Here is a 20,830-nt window from a genome sequence, read left to right on the forward strand (position 1 = left end):
CTACAACCAGGTGGATAGAAGGATACAGAAACTCAACACTGAGGGAAATGAGAATGGAGAGCGATAGAAAATGGTTATTAGAGACAAAAGAAATGAAAGAAATCAAAAGAATGAAGCGATAGCGAGTCGAGAAGAAGAGATGGAGAAGATCATAGTCAGGTCTGAGGGGTATAGACGGCCACACTGGAACAGAATTGGGATATTGGCAGCATTGTTCTTTAAAGAGTAATTGAGGAATCTACATACAGATAATCTAGAAGACAATTCACTGATGGAGGAAGGATCTAGAGCAAGACGTACCAGTGGAACAGAGAGATATAGGAGACACATACATAGAATCAACGCCAATGACTAATAATAGGTTGAGACTCCAAAAACAACAAAAGAAACAACAATTATTTTTGAATTGGTGAAATACAAAAAGTATCTAAAAAGTTTTCATCTTTATTAGTTCAACTAAAAGATTCTCAGTTTTTGGATTTCACCAACTCAAACATAATTTTTGTTTTTTCTGTACACGCATAGAATGGCAATAACCAAGAAATGACAGAGAACTGTGAGAAGAGGAACAATAAGATGTCAAATAAATGGGGAAAATCAGAAAACTGTACAGTAAGTAAGAGAGAATGGCTATAACGCAGAAAGGTGATGTCTAGGCCCTAGGGTTGAGCGATCGGGATTGGGAAAGATCGGATTACGATCAGCGATCAAGTAAATTTCACGGCTGCCATCGGAATTCCAATCCCGATCTTTTCCGGCGGGATCGAGGTCGGAGGTTATCTCAAGATCGGCTCAACCCCATTCACGTACAGTATATATCATAAATAGGGCTGATTGATCAGGAAAGATCGGATCCTGATCAGCAATCGAGCAAATTTCACGATCGGGATCGGCTGGATAATGATCGAAAATCGGATTTTAAAAACTATCCTGAAATTTCAAGATCAGCCCAACCCTACTAGGCCCATGTGCAAAAGGAAAACATATCGGGAAGAATAAGGAAAGGTAATTACTGGATTCTGGAAATCTAAGACACTGCTCATGTGAGAGACGACGGCCGAGGCAGAGGCACATATCAACATACGTAGGCACATAACTATTATCCTGTATATCTATGGACATGCACACACCAACATACATAAAGAAGTATGAAACTATATACACATGGAAATGTCCTTATAAACACACACATACGCTCCGATACACTGACGTGTAGAGCCCGCACTCACACACATTCACACTATGGTCTGTGGCTCAGGAGGTCAGCCCTACCAAACTATGGTTTCTGGCTTTAGAGGTTCCCTGGGGCCTGTCATGGCTGCAGTTTTCTCAGCGGTGTCTATATTGGCTGAGGGCCCGCTGAGCGTATGCTGAAATATTCAGGAAATCCATTCTGGTGATGAATTTGGGGGGCGTGAAGTTGTTGGAGACCCCCAAGTTGTGTCTCTCCAACTGGCACTTTCTGGTTTGCTGGAGCTCCATTCAGTGACGGGGGGCTAATAACATGGTGGGGGTCTGACGTCAGCTGGGAGTAGCACTGGCCCAGGGTCACTGGATATGGAACCGGTTTATTCATCTGATGGACAGAACAAGACAAAAAATTAAATGTGTAAAGGATCAAAGCAAACCCTAGATCGGAAGTCACGCCCATGAGGGGGCACATGACCTTGTGTGTCGCTGGTTGCATGATGATTAGGAGATGACCTATTAGTTAAATCAAGTTTTTATATTAAAGAATTTTTAGTAATGTTTTTAATTTTCCATGTTATCTATTTAAAAAAAAAATCCCAAAAAATCTCAAACTTCCAACTCTTGCCACCAAGCCTAAAATAGTCTGTGACTTCCTGTCTCCTGGAGATGTTTGGGGGTGTTTTCTGGGAATGCTCTTTGACCTGTGCAGAGGTCATTGTGTAAAGAGGGGGAGGAGATATGTAGTGACATCTCTGATTGTGATTGGTGGATTCTGTGTCTTATCGGAGTGCTGGAAAGTGAGGTGACTGCTGCAAAGAAGTCCACAGTAAACAGGAAGTCTCAGCAAATGATATGGCTTAGTGGCCAAAGTCAGGAGTGCAGATTTTTTAAGATTTTTTCTTATATAGAGATAAAAACATGGAGATTTTTTTTTTCAACAATTTTTTTTTAACCCCTTCCCACTTTTTGACTCCTCGCCTTCTAAACCCCATAACTTTTTTATTTTTCCGTTGAAAGAGCCATATGAGGGCTTAATGTTTGCAGGACAAATAATTAGTAGACCCTCTGGGGGTCTTAAACCCTAATGCAGTGCAAAATACCGGCACTTATATGGCAGGCGGCACTAATCTACAATACAATGCGCCTCCACAAAAATGGTGCCTCAGTCAAAGATGATCACGGGTGTTAGGGCCGGGTCTCTGCCATATAATACAGCAGAGACCCAGCGTCTATGGTGCCCACTTAGCTCCTGAGCCGCCCCCATATATAAGTACTTGGCATCCACCATAATAGTATGGTGGATATTGGGAAGGGGTTAAAATAAGTTTAACATAAAACTTGATTTTTCTGGTGACAAATTGGCTTGAGACTAAGACATTCTCCCAAATGAATCCCAAGTATCCCAGAAGATCTCAGAGAAGAGTCTGCACACTTACCACTCCGGTGCTGCCATTGCTGCTGGGAATAGAGAAGAGCTCAGTGACATTCGGGACAGAGTCGCTGATAAATGTGACGTTTCCATACACATGATGGGGGAACTTCTCTGTGCTCTGCTCCATAATCCCGATCTGCGAGGTGCGCACGTGGTATGGGAAGTTTTTATTGGCAGCAGATGGCCGTGTGATTATCTAAAGTTGGGAATAGGAATAGGACAATTCATAGACCCACAGACAAGGGAGGAAATCACGTACAGTGGTGCTTGAAAGTTTGTGAACCCTTCAGAATGTTTGACCTAAAACGACATCAAGTCCCAAAAGTAGATGAAGAGAAGCAAATCAATAAACAGCGTCAAAAATATCACACCTGGTCATTTATTTATAGAGGAAGATGATCCTACAGCAGGTATGTGTGAGAGGTAAAAGTATGTGAACCTGTAGGGTCAGCAGATAATGTCAAGGTGTTTTCAGTCAGTAGGATGACAATTAGGGGTGAGGTGAGAAGATCAATCAAAGCCTGATCTTGTGGAAGTGTATCGTGACATGAACTAAGGAGATTGTTGAGGACCTCAGAAGAAGAGTTGTTGATGTTCATCAGGCTGGAAACGGTTATAAAACTTTGTGTAAAGAGTGTGGACTCCACCAATCTACAGCCAGAGAGATTGTGTACAAATGGAGGAAATTCAAGACCATTATTACCCTCCCCTGGAGTAGTCGCCAAACAAAGATCACGCCCAGGGCAAGTTCGATATAATTCAGCAAGGTTACAAAGCAGGTAATGGGTGGAAACCACCAACATAGCAGAGCTGAAGAGAGAAGATCATGGAGGAAACCACCAACATAGCAGAGCTGAAGAGAGAAGATCATGGAGGAAACCACCAACATAACAGAGCTGAAGAGAGAAGATCATGGAGGAAACCACCAACATAACAGAACTGAAGAGAGAAGATCGTGGAGGAAACCACCAACATAACAGAACTGAAGAGAGAAGATCATGGAGGAAACCACCAACATAGCAGAGCTGAAGAGAGAAGATCATGGAGGAAACCACCAACATAGCAGAGCTGAAGAGAGAAGATCATGGAGGAAACCACCAACATAACAGAGCTGAAGAGAGAAGATCATGGAGGAAACCACCAACATAGCAGAGCTGAAGAGAGAAGATCATGGAGGAAACCACCAACATAGCAGAGCTGAAGAGAGAAGATCATGGAGGAAACCACCAACATAACAGAGCTGAAGAGAGAAGATCATGGAGGAAACCACCAACATAACAGAACTGAAGAGAGAAGATCATGGAGGAAACCACCAACATAGCAGAGCTGAAGAGAGAAGATCATGGAGGAAACCACCAACATAACAGAGCTGAAGAGAGAAGATCATGGAGAAAACCACCAACATAACAGAGCTGAAGAGAGCAGATCATGGAAGAAACCACCAACATAGCAGACCTGAAGAGAGAAGATCATGGAGGAAACCACCAACATAACAGAACTGAAGAGAGAAGATCATGGAGGAAACCACCAACATAGCAGAGCTGAAGAGAGAAGATCATGGAGGAAACCACCAACATAACAGAGCTGAAGAGAGAAGATCATGGAGGAAACCACCAACATAGCAGAGCTGAACAGAGAAGATCATGGAGGAAACCACCAACATAGCAGAGCTGAAGAGAGAAGATCATGGAGGAAACCACCAACATAACAGAGCTGAAGAGAGAACATCATGGAGAAAACCACCAACATAACAGAGCTGAAGAGAGCAGATCATGGAAGAAACCACCAACATAGCAGATCTGAAGAGAGAAGATCATGGGAGGAAACCACCAACATAGCAGAGCTGAAGAGAGAAGATCATGGGAGGAAACCACCAACATAACAGAGCTGAAGAGAGAAGATCATTGAGGAAACCACCAACATAACAGAGCTGAAGAGAGAAGATCATGGAGGAAACCACCAACATAACAGAGCTGAAGAAAGAAGATCATTGAGGAAACCACCAACATAACAGAGCTGAAGAAAGAAGATCATGGAGGAAACCACCAACATTACAGAGCTGAAGAGAGAAGATCATGGAGGAAACCACCAACATAACAGAGCTGAAGAGAGAAGATCATGAGAGGAAACCACCAACATAACAGAGCTGAAGAAAGAAGATCATGAAGGAAGCCACCAACATATCAGAGCTGAAGAGATAAGATCATGGAGGAAACCACGAACATAGCAGAGCTGAAGAGAGAAGATCATTGAGGAAACCACCAACATAATAGAGCTGAAGAGAGAAGATCATGGAGGAAACCACCTACATAGCAGAGCTGAAGAGAGAAGATCATGGAGGAAACCACGAACATAGCAGAGCTGAAGAGAGAAGATCATGGAGGAAACCACCAACATAGCAGAGCTGAAGAGAGAAGATCATGGAGGAAACCACCAACATAGCAGAGCTGAAGAGAGAAGATCATGGAGGAAACCACCAACATGGCAGAGCTGAAGAGAGCAGATCATGGAAGAAACCACCAACATAGCAGATCTGAAGAGAGAAGATCATGGGAGGAAACCACCAACATAGCAGAGCTGAAGAGAGAAGATCATGGAGGAAACCACCAACATAACAGAGCTGAAGAGAGAAGATCATGGAGAAAACCACCAACATAACAGAGCTGAAGAGAGAACATCATGGAGAAAACCACCAACATAACAGAGCTGAAGAGAGCAGATCATGGAAGAAACCACCAGCATAGCAGATCTGAAGAGAGAAGATCATGGGAGGAAACCACCAACATAGCAGAGCTGAAGAGAGAAGATCATGGAGGAAACCACCAACATAACAGAGCTGAAGAGAGAAGATCATGGAGGAAACCACCTACATAGCAGAGCTGAAGAGAGAAGATCATGGAGGAAACCACCAACATGGCAGAGCTGAAGAGAGCAGATCATGGAGGAAACCACCAACATAACAGAGCTGAAGAGAGAAGATAATGGAGGAAACCACCAACATAACAGAGCTGAAGAGAGCAGATCATGGAGGAAACCACCAACATAGCAGATCTGAAGAGAGAAGATCATGGAGGAAACCACCAACATAACAGTGCCGAAGAGAGAAGATCATGGAGAAAACCACCAACATAACAGAGCCGAAGAGAGAAGATTATGGAGGAAACCACCAACATGGCAGAGCTGAAGAGAGAAGATCATGGAGGAAACCACCAACATGGCAGAGCTGAAGAGAGAACATCATGGAGAAAACCACCAACATAACAGAGCTGAAGAAAGAAGATCATGGAGGAAACCACCAACATAGCAGAGCTGAAGAGAGAAGATCATGGAGGAAACCACCAACATAACAGAGCTGAAGAGAGAAGATCATGGAGGAAACCACCAACATAACAGAGCTGAAGAGAGAAGATCATGGAGGAAACCACCAACATAGCAGAGCTGAAGAGAGAAGATCATGGAGGAAACCACCAACATAGCAGAGCTGAAGAGAGAAGATCATGGAGGAAACCACCAACATGGCAGAGCTGAAGCAGTTTTACACTCTCTCCGCTGCCGCACTGTATGAAGTTCCTGCTCCCTTCACAGAGTTGCAGGTGCGATGTGAGTGACGTGAAGGCATTACGCCTACAGCTAACGGAGCACACGGGCAGAATAGTGAAGCAGGGAGTGTTCCACTTCTGCTTCACCATTGTATTCCACTTATCTCTGTCCTTGGGGACATACACCAACTGGAACAGGACCTGGAATCTGTGACTGTCCCGCTGAATCTGGGACGGTTGGGAGGTTTGTATATGTGAGTATATATGTAATAGAGTATATGTGAGTATATATGTAATAGAGTATATGGGGGAGCTTTTTGCCATCACTAGTACTTCTGAGTGCCCATTTGTGGGAGCTGTCATGGCGGCCATATTGTTTGTCCATCTAAGTAACAACAAGGGGCGGCTACTCACCAGGAACACGGCGTGCGCGTACAGGTGGATTCCCAGCTGGATCCCATTGACAATCTTTTCACGAGCCCATTTAGGGATTCCAAAATTAGCAATCAGAGCCATGACGGGGACGGCAAAGAACCTGAGAAGGAAATGACACGAGGCTCAGGCAGGTCTGTGAGGTCCCTCCTGGGGTAACCACAGTATACAGGGTCCTGTACTCACCAGAGGGTATAGGCAGCGAAGAAGGGGACGTAAAACGCCTGCTTCTCCGGGAAATGCTTCAGCGTCACCAGGACGGCGTAACAGAACCATATGTAGGCCAGAAACTGCAGGGCGATGTTCCCGTAACCGGCCGGAGACTCGTATGTGTACAGGACCTGAGCGGGGTCAAAAAACTGCAGACAGAGAGTTACACTGCAGCGAACATACAGTATAGCGGGGTCACTGCTCAGTATACAAAACGTATGGTGGAACTCTGCAGATGATGTGTGGAGGAGGGGGGGTGGGGGTCTTCTCTATACTCCACCACCCTGCAGTGAGCATACAGTATAGCAGGTCACTGCACAGTATACAAGAACGTAAGGTGGAACTCTGCAGGTGACGTGTGGAGGAGGAGGCGGGGGTCTTCTCTATACTCCTCCTCCACCCTGCAGCGAGCATACAGTATAGCAGGGTCACTGCACAGTATACAAAAACGTATGGTGGAACTCTGCAGGTGACGTGTGTAGGAGGGGGCGGGGGTCTTCTCTATACTCCTCACCCTGCAGCGAGCACACAGTATAGCAGGTCACTGCACTATATACAAGAACGTATGGTGGAACTCTGCAGGTGACATGTGGAGGAGGGGGCGGGGGTCTTCTCTATACTCCTCCACCCTGCAGCGAGCATACAGTATAGCAGGGTCACTGCACAGTATACAAAAACGTATGGTGGAACTCTGCAGGTGACGTGTGTAGGAGGGGGCGGGGGTCTTCTCTATACTCCTCACCCTGCAGCGAGCACACAGTATAGCAGGTCACTGCACTATATACAAGAACGTATGGTGGAACTCTGCAGGTGACATGTGGAGGAGGAGGCGGGGGTCTTCTCTATACTCCTCCTCCACCCTGCAGTGAGCATACAGTATAGCGGGTCACTGCACAGTATACAAGAACGTATGGTGGAACTCTGCAGGTGACGTGTGGAGGAGGGGGCGGGGGTCTTCTCTATACTCCTCCTCCACCCTGCAGTGAGCATACAGTATAGCGGGTCACTGCACAGTATACAAGAACGTATGGTGGAACTCTGCAGGTGACATGTGGAGGAGGAGGCGGGGGTCTTCTCTATACTCCTCCTCCACCCTGCAGTGAGCATACAGTATAGCAGGTCACTGTACTATATACAAGAACGTATGGTGGAACTCTGCAGGTGACGTGTGTAGGAGGGGGCGGGGGTCTTCTCTATACTCCTCCTCCACCCTGCAGCGAGCATACAGTATAGCAGGTCACTGTACTATATACAAGAACGTATGGTGGAACTCTGCAGGTGACATGTGGAGGAGGAGGCGGGGGTCTTCTCTATACTCCTCCTCCACCCTGCAGTGAGCATACAGTATAGCAGGTCACTGTACTATATACAAGAACGTATGGTGGAACTCTGCAGGTGACGTGTGTAGGAGGGGGCGGGGGTCTTCTCTATACTCCACCACCCTGCAGCGAGCATACAGTATAGCAGGTCACTGTACTATATACAAGAACGTATGGTGGAACTCTGCAGGTGACGTGTGTAGGAGGGGGCAGGGGTCTTCTCTATACTCCACCACCCTGCAGCGAGCATACAGTATAGCAGGTCACTGTACTATATACAAGAACGTATGGTGGAACTCTGCAGGTGACATGTGGAGGAGGGGGCGGGGGTCTTCTCTATACTCCTCCACCCTGCAGCGAGCATACAGTATATCGGGTCACTGCACAGTATACAAGAACGTATGGTGGAACTCTGCAGGTGACGTGTGGAGGAGGGGGCGGGGGTCTTCTCTATACTCCTCCACCCTGCAGCGAGCATACAGTATAGCAGGTCACTGTACTATATACAAGAACGTATGGTGGAACTCTGCAGGTGACGTGTGTAGGAGGGGGCAGGGGTCTTCTCTATACTCCACCACCCTGCAGCGAGCATACAGTATAGCAGGTCACTGTACTATATACAAGAACGTATGGTGGAACTCTGCAGGTGACATGTGGAGGAGGGGGCGGGGGTCTTCTCTATACTCCTCCACCCTGCAGCGAGCATACAGTATATCGGGTCACTGCACAGTATACAAGAACGTATGGTGGAACTCTGCAGGTGACGTGTGGAGGAGGGGGCGGGGGTCTTCTCTATACTCCTCCACCCTGCAGCGAGCATACAGTATAGCAGGTCACTGTACTATATACAAGAACGTATGGTGGAACTCTGCAGGTGACGTGTGGAGGAGGGGGCAGGGGTCTTCTCTATACTCCACCACCCTGCAGCGAGCATACAGTATAGCAGGTCACTGTACTATATACAAGAACGTATGGTGGAACTCTGCAGGTGACATGTGGAGGAGGGGGCGGGGGTCTTCTCTATACTCCACCACCCTGCAGTGAGCATACAGTATAGCAGGTCACTGTACTATATACAAGAACGTATGGTGGAACTCTGCAGGTGACATGTGGAGGAGGGGGCGGGGGTCTTCTCTATACTCCTCCACCCTGCAGCGAGCATACAGTATAGCAGGTCACTGTACTATATACAAGAACGTATGGTGGAACTCTGCAGGTGACGTGTGGAGGAGGAGGCGGGGGTCTTCTCTATACTCCTCCTCCACCCTGCAGCGAGCATGATACATAACTCGCCTGTGGCCATTACCTGTGCCTCGTGTATGAACAGCACCGTGTGGGTCACCGTGTACAGCGTCATGTACACCGACAGCTTGATGGAGCCCAGATGACTGATCCGTCCCCTGCAAGGAGACAATGCAAGGTCAGCCCTACATGGACAGTGCGCCTCGTTACAGTGTGTCAGAATAGAGGCTTATTGATGGCTTACTGGTGTCACCTTGCTCAGTGACGCCCCCACCTGCTCTGCAGGAACAGCAGTCTGCCCCATTTAAGTGAAAGAATTTGGTTGCACAGTTGGGTGGTCAAAGAATGGAAAAAGGAGCACAGACCAAATCTAGGGCCGTAGCCCCTTAATCCTCCGGACTAGTGGAGGTTGCAGAGGTCGGACCCCCACCAATCATAACGTGACTATCCTAGCGACACCATCACTCTATAATGTGAGAGCGCCCCTTTAAGATTCTGGTGCACAATTTTAAAAAATTGATCTTTTTTTTCCTTTTCCTGAAACAGCGCTACTCTACAGGCTGTGCCTGGTTCTGCACTCACATCCATTTCTGCAGTCCTGGACAAGGCTCACATCTCAGAGCTGGACTTAGAATATGTGCAGGGCGCAGCCCAAAATAAAAGCCGGAATCTGATTGGTCAGTGTGGCCAGAGGTCATGTGATAAGGAGGTCATGTGATAAGGAGGTCATGTGATGGGGGAGGTCATGTGATGGGGGGAGGTCATGTGATGGCGGGAGGTCATATGACGGGGGGAGGTCATGTGATGGCGGGAGGTCATATGACGGGGGGAGGTCATGTGATGGCGGGAGGCCATACTCTCAGGTTGTCACGCTCGTCCTCACCTTGTCACCGTGAATCCTTTCCCGAGTAGAATCAGCATCAGCAGAAAGATCAGGAAACTGGCGGAGAACAGCAGCTTGGCTGGAAAAGAAGCACAAGTGAGCGCGGAGGTGACGGCGGCGGTGGTGGAGGAGGAGGCGCGGACCTGACACCAGACCTCGCACCGGCACAGCCTGGTAATTAATTATGGCTGCACGAATATCTAATTGTCCTGTCACTGAAGCACTGTACATGCAAAATGATGGCGCCCTAATGAGACGGCGCGGTAATAAACAAGAGAATGGGAGACTCCGCCGCTTGTTAGACATGTCAGAGCGACAGTGCCAGAAACAACGCTTAAAGGGGAACTCCACCCTAATCTATACGGTAATATTAGCATGAGCGCCATCGTCCCTTCTAATAAATCTCTATTTATCTCTATCACATGATAGCACTGAAGGGTTCCCCTTTACATATCTCTGGAATAGGAAAGAAAATAAAAGCCTTTCTGTGCATGGCAAAGGTGAAAACCGCGTTGTGATATCTTGCTTCCTTGCTGAGATATGATTGTTTGAAGTTACAGGCCCGAAGCCTGAGGCTGCACTACTGAGAGATTGTGATAGCATTGTCCTGTCACAGCTGCCACGTCTTAAGCCCAGCATGCTATAGATATGGACAGATTGGTTCTCCATGGTAAATCAGAGGCCGGCACAAGCTCATCTGGAGCTCTCAGTAGTGCAGCCTCAGGCTTCGGGCCTGTAACTTCCATCAATCATATCTCAGCATAGGAGTACGATATCGGGAAACGGTTTTCACCTATTTGATGTGTATTAATGGGACTTGTATAATCTTTTATTACCGCAGTGTTATAAGAGTCTCTACCTATCTGCCTGCTGAATGCTCCAATCTTTATTAGTATAATATAAGAGGACACAAGCCCCATACTCACCTAGTACTTTAATACTGGGGCTCCCCACTCCGTCCTGTGCGTATTGTCCCCAATATATACAGAAGAAGACCAGGCTGAGCACTAGGAGGGGAAGAAGATGTCGTCACCCATATTCTGGTATTGGTAGAAGAGCTTACAATCTACTAACCCGCAGTGCGACTTACCTTCTACTCCAGCTGCCGCCATGAACATCTTGTATGTGGTGTGCAGGAGCTGCCGCCCTCGTAGTATATCTGGACCCAAAAAATGGCAACATCAGCTAACATTGGATGATACACAGAGCCCCGACCCACCTAACCCGCCATGTGCAATACTGTACTGCAGTGTGATCGGCCTGAGCCGGCCGCAGGACTACAACTCCCAGCATGGCACCATCCACTCAGCAATAAACCTGATGACTTGGTTGCATTATACAGTGTGCACTAGGGCAGCCGGCACTCGCCAAGGCTCACGACCGTGCAAAGGAACATCTAGTAATACGCACTATGGCCAGCAGGTGGCGCTGCTTCTGCATTATGACTTTATACTTACAGCCAAAATAACAGGACAGGAGGAGGATGAGGACGAAGATGAGAAGGAAAGTGATATCAGTCTCCAAGATACCTGCAAGGAAAGCGACAAGTGACTTATAATGTGACCCTCCAAAATATCACACTGACTAAAGTGTCGCAGTCATGAGAGATTCGGTGCTGCGCCTGCATCCGACTGAAAAGGAGCCCTGCCCATCTGCTGCTCTCAGCCAATCACCTGGCAGGGCTCCACACGGCTCCACCCACTTGTCTTTTCCAGTTGGATGCTCAGTGCTGTACCTGGCCAGTAATACAGACCGGCCGAGTGTGGCGAGAAATGTCTCAATGACAGCCGAACGCCATCTACAACACGTAACCCGTTCCATAGCAGCCCCGCCATGTAGTATACTGACCAAACTCATCCGCGGAGAAGTGCCGGGTCCAGAATGACTTGCCGTTTGTAAGCGTCATCTCGTATTCTAACTGCAGACCATCCCCCTATGGAGAGCGAAGCAACGTCACACACCGTGTTACCTACAAGTCATATCTAAAAACGTCCCCCTGCCCCGTCGGAGGCTCTTCTCACCCCACACTTGCTCAGCGCTATGTACCACCATCGTTCCCGCACTGACCGGAAGCTTCTTCCACTGTTGCAGCTCAGGTAGCTCTGCCCGGACTCCTTTATCACCTGTGAAGGAGATCAGAAGACGTAACGTCAGATCAGAGGGGTCTCCTGAGCACAAGACGTTCTCCACCAATGCCGCAGCCTGGGGTGAAGTTACCGCAGCCCATCTGAGCTGTTCTCATTCACTGACAGCAGGCAGACATCTTGAAAATGGGGAATAAGTGAGACCAGAGAGTCCCTGTAAGCAGAGACCCCGGGAGTATGGACAGCAGGACCCCTCTGCTCCAGGTCACCCTCTAGGTACATGGACATGACACATGGTGAGCTCACCTGACAGCCGGACCAGACGTACTGCGTGGTCAGATTAATGACCTGGTTATTCTCAGGTCGGATCACAGACTCCTTCATCAGACAGTCCTGAGGGGAGAGGCCCAGTCATGACTACAACTCCTAATCTGCACCCCTACCCTCAGACACATCTCATCTCACACTCACCTTGTTCCCCTTCTTGTACACCGCCGGCCATTGGGACGGGTCATCGAAATACAGCAGGATGTTCTGGCAGCACTTAGCCTGCGGAGAGAAGAGAAACCTCAGGACTGTCGCCCCCTACTGGCTACGTAAACCTAGTGACAACCTACAGGGCCATCGACACAGTACCAGTCAGGTTGTCACCCAGATATCTCACACCCCAGGAAGGGCAAATCTGGCACTAGAATGTCCAGCAGGGACCTCCCAAACTCATAGAGAAACTGTCAAGTCTGAGGGGGTCTGGTGGGGGGTCTATATTAGTTTAGGGGTCTGGTCTGGGGTCTGTATTAGTTTAGGGGTCTGGTGGGGGGTCTGTATTAGTTTAGGGGTCTGGTCTGGGGTCTGTATTAGTTTAGGGGTCTGGTCTGGGGTCTGTATTAGTTTAGAGGTCTGGTCTGGGGTCTGTATTAGTTTAGGGGTCTGGTCTGGGGTCTGTATTAGTTTAGGGGTCTGGTCTGGGGTCTGTATTAGTTTAGAGGTCTGGTCTGGGGTCTGTATTAGTTTAGAGGTCTGGTCTGGGGTCTGTATTAGTTTAGGGGTCTGGTCTGGGGTCTGTATTAGTTTAGGGGTCCGGTCTGGGGTCTGTATTAGTTTAGGGGTCTGGTCTGGGGTCTGTATTAGTTTAGGGGTCTGGTCTGGGGGTCTGTATTAGTTTAGGGGTCTGGTCTGGGGTCTGTATTAGTTTAGGGGTCTGGTCTGGGGTCTGTATTAGTTTAGGGGTCTGGTCTGGGGGTCTGTATTAGTTTAGGGGGTCTGGTCTGGGGTCTGTATTAGTTTAGGGGGTCTGCTCTGGGGTCTGTATTAGTTTAGGGGTCTGGTCTGGGGTCTGTATTAGTTTAGGGCTCTGGTCTGGGGTCTGTATTAGTTTAGGGCTCTGGTCTGGGGTCTGTATTAGTTTAGGGCTCTGGTCTGGGGTCTGTATTAGTTTAGGGGTCTGGTCTGGGGTCTGTATTAGTTTAGGGGTCTGGTCTGGGGTCTGTATTAGTTTAGGGGTCTGGTCTGGGGTCTGTATTAGTTTAGGGGTCTGGTCTGGGGTCTGTATTAGTTTAGGGGTCTGGTCTGGGGGTCTGTATTAGTTTAGGGGGTCTGGTCTGGGGTCTGTATTAGTTTAGGGGGTCTGCTCTGGGGTCTGTATTAGTTTAGGGGTCTGGTCTGGGGTCTGTATTAGTTTAGGGCTCTGGTCTGGGGTCTGTATTAGTTTAGGGCTCTGGTCTGGGGTCTGTATTAGTTTAGGGCTCTGGTCTGGGGTCTGTATTAGTTTAGGGCTCTGGTCTGGGGTCTGTATTAGTTTAGGGGTCTGGTCTGGGGTCTGTATTAGTTTAGAGGTCTGGTCTGGGGTCTGTATTAGTTTAGGGGTCTGGTCTGGGGTCTGTATTAGTTTAGGGGTCCGGTCTGGGGTCTGTATTAGTTTAGGGGTCTAGTCTGGAGTCTGTATTAGTTTAGGGGTCTGGTCTGGGGTCTGTATTAGTTTAGGGGTCTGGTCTGGGGTCTGTATTAGTTTAGGGGTCTGGGGTCTGTATTAGTTTAGGGGTCCGGTCTGGGGTCTGTATTAGTTTAGGGGTCCGGTCTGGGGTCTGTATTAGTTTAGGGGTCTGGTCTAGGGTCTGTATTAGGGGTCAGGTCTGGGGTCTGTATTAGTTTAGGGGTCTGGTCTGGGGTCTGTATTAGTTTAGAGGTCTGGTCTGGGGTCCGTATTAGTTTAGGGGTCCGGTCTGGGGTCTGTATTAGTTTAGGGGTCTGGTCTAGGGTCTGTATTAGGGGTCCGGTGTGGGGTCTGTATTAGTTTAGTGGTCTGGTCTGGGGTCTGTATTAGTTTAGGGGTCTGGTCTGGGGTCTGTATTAGTTTAGGGGTCTGGTCTGGGGTCTGTATTAGTTTAGGGGTCTGGTCTGGGGTCTGTATTAGTTTAGGGGTCCGGTCTGGGGTCTGTATTAGTTTAGGGGTCTGGTCTAGGGTCTGTATTAGGGGTCTGGTCTGGGGTCTGTATTAGTTTAGGGGTCTGGTCTGGGGTCTGTATTAGTTTAGAGGTCTGGTCTGGGGTCCGTATTAGTTTAGGGGTCCGGTCTGGGGTCTGTATTAGTTTAGGGGTCTGGTCTAGGGTCTGTATTAGGGGTCCGGTGTGGGGTCTGTATTAGTTTAGTGGTCTGGTCTGGGGTCTGTATTAGTTTAGGGGTCTGGTCTGGGGTCTGTATTAGTTTAGGGGTCTGGTCTGGGGTCTGTATTAGTTTAGAGGTCTGGTCTGGGGTCTGTATTAGTTTAGAGGTCTGGTCTGGGGTCTGTATTAGTTTAGGGGTCTGGTCTGGGGTCTGTATTAGTTTAGGGCTCTGGTCTGGGGTCTGTATTAGTTTAGAGGTCTGGTCTGGGGTCTGTATTAGTTTAGGGGGTCTGGGGTCTGTATTAGTTTAGGGGGTCTGGGGTCTGTATTAGTTTAGGGGTCCGGTCTGGGGTCTGTATTAGTTTAGGGGTCCGGTCTGGGGTCTGTATTAGTTTAGGGGTCCGGTCTGGGGTCTGTATTAGTTTAGGGGTCTGGTCTGGGGTCTGTACTAGTTTAGGGGTCTGGTCTGGGGTCTGTATTAGTTTAGGGGTCTGGTCTGGGGTCTGTATTACATTAGGGGTCTGGTCTCAGGTCTGTATTAGTTTAGGGGTCTGGTCTGGGGTCTGTAGGTTTTCAGGGTGCCTGATTAGGGGGTCTCCACAGTCGAGCGCCCCCTGCTGTAGATAAGTAGTGGTCACTTACCTCTGGATACTTAAATCTAAATTCAAGGCGGCCAAAATCTGACAAGAAGCAGAATCGGGTGAGGAAGACCCAGTCCTGGGGGGAAAAGAGACAAGACAGAGTGATGGAGCAATGACATGTTAGACCCTCCGCACCCTATGAGGATGGGGCACTGACCACATAGGGCACCCCTAGGGAGCCATCACCCCACTGCCCACTGATACCATATTAATCTGCTGTGGTTCATGTCAGTCTCTAAAAATTGGGTACAAAGTATAAATGTCCCAAATCCTGTGATCTTCAGGCCACGGATAAGAGGAATCTGAACATTGCTCCAAAGTGTAGTGATGGGGGGTCCCAGGAGTCGGAATCCCACCAATCTGGTGGCTATCACCTATCCAGTGGACCCCTTGGACCTCCTTGGTTGAGCCTCTGCAGCTTCTCCATTCACTTTTATGGCACTGTCGGAAGTAGCTGAACTACTGAAATCCTGGACCTCAATCATCATCAAACGTACCGTCCGAGATGTCGCCAGGATCTATTACAAGTCCCAACTGATCACTAGCTCCCTTATGGCCACAAAACCTACAGTCCAGGTTGCAAAAACTAGTGTAACCCCTTCTTAGTACAGTGACAGAAGTTCCAGGAGTCAGACGTGTGACTATGGAAGGACACAGAATGGTCACCAATAGGTCACCCCACCCTTACCGCAGTATGTAGGAACAAGGCTAATCCAAGAACATGACTCCTCGCCTGGTGAAAGAAAGCTTGGAGACAGCTCCGATACTGGCCAAGACTAGCTCTGATACCGGCCAAGACTAGCTCTGATACTGGCCAAGACCAGCTCCGATACCGGCCAAGACCAGCTCCGATACCGGCCAAGACCAGCTCCGATACCGGCCAAGACCAGCTCCGATACCGGCCAAGACCAGCTCCGATACCGGCCAAGACCAGCTCCGATACCAGCCAGATACCGGCCAAGACCAGCTCCGATACCGGCCAAGACCAGCTCCGATACCGGCCAAGACCAGCTCCGATACCGGCCAAGACCAGCTCCGATACCGGCCAAGACCAGCTCCGATACCGGCCAAGACCAGCTCCGATACCGGCCAAGGCCAGCTCCGATACCAGCCAGATACCGGCCAAGACCAGCTCCGATACCGGCCAAGACCTGCTCCGATACCGGCCAAGACCAGCTCCGATACCGGCCAAGACCAGCTCCGATATCGGCCAGATACTGGCCAAGACCAGCTCCGATATAGGCCAAGACCAGCTCCAATATCGGCCAGATAGCGGCCAAGACCAGCTCCGATACCGGCCAAGACCAGCTCCGATATCGGCCAGATAGCGGCCAAGACCAGCTCCGATATAGGCCAAGACCAGCTCCGATACCGGCCAAGACCAGCTCCGATATCGGCCAGATACCGGCCAAGACCAGCTCCGATATCGGCCAAGACCAGCTCCGATATCGGCCAGATACCGGCCAAGACCAGCTCCGATATAGGCCAAGACCAGCTCCGATATCGGCCAGATAGCGGCCAAGACCAGCTCCGATACCGGTCAAGACCAGCTCCGATATCGGCCAGATAGCGGCCAAGACCAGCTCCGATATAGGCCAAGACCAGCTCCGATACCGGCCAAGACCAGCTCCGATATCGGCCAGATACCGGCCAAGACCAGCTCCGATATCGGCCAGATAGCGGCCAAGACCAGCTCCGATATCGGCCAGATAGCGGCCAAGACCAGCTCCGATACCGGCCAAGACCAGCTCCGATACCGGCCAAGACCAGCTCCGATACCGGCCAAGACCAGCTCCGATACCGGCCAAGACCAGCTCCGATACCGGCCAAGACCACTACCTCCTGCTCCTCTTCCTCCTCTGGCCTTCTACGTTGCACATTCTTATTTCTGCTCCTGCCCCCCGGGCGCCGCAGCCCCTTCTCGAGCCGCCTGCAGTAAGTGGAGCAGTACTCCGGTGCCCCCATTTTTTAGTATTTTGGAGACCACAACCCAAACAACAGTTGCTAGGAAACTAGTTCTGGCTCAGTGGTTTCCATGACAACAATGATGTATGACTGGAAAAGATCCCAAAAAGAAGGAAGAAAAGGAGAAGAGGAAGCCGAACCTTGCCGTGCTTACCCAGGAGGACACGGGGCGTCTCTGCCTGTGATGGGGCTACAAGGCCCAGCATTCTCTTGCCTGCCCACGCTGGATAGTTTATGCATTTTATTTATATCGTTGGAAATGTGAAGAGTCTGTGACTAAATGCAACATAACCTAACAATAAAGCCTAATATTGTGCATCCCCCACTCTGACCCCTCCAGGCCTGGACTCCACTAGATCTCTGCAGTGTCCTGTGGTATCTGACCCCTCCAGACCTGGACGCTACTAGATCTCTGCAGTGTCCTGTGGTATCTGACCCCTCCAGACCTGGACTCCACTAGATCTCTGCAGGTGTCCTGTGGTATCTGATCCCTCCAGACCTGGACTCCACTAGATCTCTGCAGGTGTCCTGTGGTATCTGATCCCTCCAGACCTGGACTCCACTAGATCTCTGTGGGTGTCCTGTGGTATCTGACCCCTCCAGACCTGGACTCCACTAGATCTCTGCAGGTTCCTGTGGTATCTGATCCCTCCAGACCTGGACTCCACTAGATCTCTGCAGTGTCCTGTGGTATCTGATCCCACCTGACCTGGACTCCACTAGATCTCTGCAGTGTCCTGTAGTATCTGATCCCTCTAGGCCTGGACTCCACTAGATCTCTGCAGGTTCCTGTGGTATCTGATCCCTCCTGACCTGGACTCCACCAGATCTCTGCAGTGTCCTGTGGTATCTGATCCCTCCTGACCTGGACTCCACTAGATCTCTGCAGTGTCCTGTGGTATCTGACCCCTCCAGACCTGGACTCCACTAGATCTCTGCAGTGTTCTGTGGTATCTGACCCCTCCAGACCTGGACGCTACTAGATCTCTGCAGTGTCCTGTGGTATCTGACCCCTCCAGACCTGGACTCCACTAGATCTCTGCAGGTGTCCTGTGGTATCTGATCCCTCCAGACCTGGACTCCACTAGATCTCTGTGGGTGTCCTGTGGTATCTGACCCCTCCAGACCTGGACTCCACTAGATCTCTGCAGGTTCCTGCGGTATCTGATCCCTCCAGACCTGGACTCCACTAGATCTCTGCAGTGTCCTGTGGTATCTGATCCCACCTGACCTGGACTCCACTAGATCTCTGCAGTGTCCTGTGGTATCTGATCCCTCCAGGCCTGGACTCCACTAGATCTCTGCAGGTGTCCTGTGGTATCTGACCCCTCCTGACCTGGACTCCACTAGATCTCAGCAGTGTCCTGTGGTATCTGATCCCTCCTGATCTGGACTCCACTAGATCTCTGCAGGTGTCCTGTGGTATCTGATCCCTCCAGACCTGGACTCCACTAGATCTCTGTGGGTGTCCTGTGGTATCTGACCCCTCCAGACCTGGACTCCACTAGATCTCTGCAGGTTCCTGTGGTATCTGATCCCTCCAGACCTGGACTCCACTAGATCTCTGCAGTGTCCTGTGGTATCTGATCCCACCTGACCTGGACTCCACTAGATCTCTGCAGTGTCCTGTAGTATCTGATCCCTCTAGGCCTGGACTCCACTAGATCTCTGCAGGTTCCTGTGGTATCTGATCCCTCCTGACCTGGACTCCACCAGATCTCTGCAGTGTCCTGTGGTATCTGATCCCTCCTGACCTGGACTCCACTAGATCTCTGCAGTGTCCTGTGGTATCTGACCCCTCCAGACCTGGACTCCACTAGATCTCTGCAGTGTTCTGTGGTATCTGACCCCTCCAGACCTGGACTCCACTAGATCTCTGCAGGTGTCCTGTGGTATCTGACCCCTCCTGACCTGGACTCCACTAGATCTCTGCAGTGTCCTGTGGTATCTGATCCCTCCAGGCCTGGACTCCACTAGATCTCTGCAGGTGTCCTGTGGTATCTGACCCCTCCTGACCTGGACTCCACTAGATCTCAGCAGTGTCCTGTGGTATCTGATCCCTCCTGATCTGGACTCCACTAGATCTCTGCAGGTGTCCTGTGGTATCTGATCCCTCCAGACCTGGACTCCACTAGATCTCTGTGGGTGTCCTGTGGTATCTGACCCCTCCAGACCTGGACTCCACTAGATCTCTGCAGGTTCCTGTGGTATCTGATCCCTCCAGACCTGGACTCCACTAGATCTCTGCAGTGTCCTGTGGTATCTGATCCCACCTGACCTGGACTCCACTAGATCTCTGCAGTGTCCTGTAGTATCTGATCCCTCTAGGCCTGGACTCCACTAGATCTCTGCAGGTTCCTGTGGTATCTGATCCCTCCTGACCTGGACTCCACCAGATCTCTGCAGTGTCCTGTGGTATCTGATCCCTCCTGACCTGGACTCCACTAGATCTCTGCAGTGTCCTGTGGTATCTGACCCCTCCAGACCTGGACTCCACTAGATCTCTGCAGTGTTCTGTGGTATCTGACCCCTCCAGACCTGGACTCCACTAGATCTCTGCAGGTGTCCTGTGGTATCTGACCCCTCCTGACCTGGACTCCACTAGATCTCTGCAGTGTCCTGTGGTATCTGACCCCTCCTGACCTGGACTCCACTAGATCTCTGCAGGTGTCCTGTGGTATCTGATCCCTCCAGACCTGGACTCCACTAGATCTCTGCAGTGTCCTGTGGTATCTGACCCCTCCAGACCTGGACTCCACTAGATCTCTGCAGGTTCCTGTGGTATCTGACCCCTCCAGGCCTGGACTCCACTAGATCTCTGCAGGTGTCCTGTGGTATCTGATCCCTCCAGACCTGGACTCCACTAGATCTCTGCAGTGTCCTGTGGTATCTGATCCCACCTGACCTGGACTCCACTAGATCTCTGCAGGTTCCTGTGGTATCTGATCCCTCCAGACCTGGACTCCACTAGATCTCTGCAGTGTCCTGTGGTATCTGATCCCTCCAGGCCTGGACTCCACTAGATCTCTGCAGGTTCCTGTGGTATCTGATCCCTCCTGACCTGGACTCCACCAGATCTCTGCGGGTGTCCTGTGGTATCTGACCCCTCCAGACCTGGACTCCACTAGATCTCTGCAGTGTCCTGTGGTATCTGATCCCTCCTGACCTGGACTCCACTAGATCTCTGCAGTGTCCTGTGGTATCTGACCCCTCCAGACCTGGACTCCACTAGATCTCTGCAGTGTCCTGTGGTATCTGACCCCTCCAGACCTGGACTCCACTAGATCTCTGC

At 50.0% G+C, this 20,830-nt stretch overlaps 1 protein-coding gene across 1 annotated transcript in view; it reads right to left on the minus strand.

The window, feature by feature from the left end:
* Window positions 1-972: 972 nt before the first annotated feature.
* The window catches only part of TMEM145 (transmembrane protein 145), a 48,894-nt gene continuing 29,036 nt past the window's right edge, over window positions 973-20,830 (minus strand). Inside the window, exons 2-15 of the mRNA XM_075261859.1 lie at window positions 15,575-15,649; window positions 12,804-12,881; window positions 12,639-12,725; window positions 12,270-12,371; window positions 12,097-12,181; window positions 11,706-11,777; window positions 11,339-11,407; window positions 11,175-11,255; window positions 10,249-10,327; window positions 9,430-9,523; window positions 6,781-6,953; window positions 6,577-6,697; window positions 2,628-2,819; window positions 973-1,576 (exon numbers count right to left, since the gene is read on the minus strand). Coding sequence (XP_075117960.1) covers window positions 1,340-1,576; window positions 2,628-2,819; window positions 6,577-6,697; window positions 6,781-6,953; window positions 9,430-9,523; window positions 10,249-10,327; window positions 11,175-11,255; window positions 11,339-11,407; window positions 11,706-11,777; window positions 12,097-12,181; window positions 12,270-12,371; window positions 12,639-12,725; window positions 12,804-12,881; window positions 15,575-15,649 — 1,545 coding nt within the window. The 3' untranslated portion in view covers window positions 973-1,339. The remainder of the gene's footprint in view (window positions 1,577-2,627; window positions 2,820-6,576; window positions 6,698-6,780; window positions 6,954-9,429; window positions 9,524-10,248; window positions 10,328-11,174; window positions 11,256-11,338; window positions 11,408-11,705; window positions 11,778-12,096; window positions 12,182-12,269; window positions 12,372-12,638; window positions 12,726-12,803; window positions 12,882-15,574; window positions 15,650-20,830) is intronic.

This window comes from Leptodactylus fuscus, unplaced genomic scaffold (assembly GCF_031893055.1).
Source record: "Leptodactylus fuscus isolate aLepFus1 unplaced genomic scaffold, aLepFus1.hap2 HAP2_SCAFFOLD_517, whole genome shotgun sequence".
NCBI lineage: Eukaryota > Metazoa > Chordata > Amphibia > Anura > Leptodactylidae > Leptodactylus > Leptodactylus fuscus.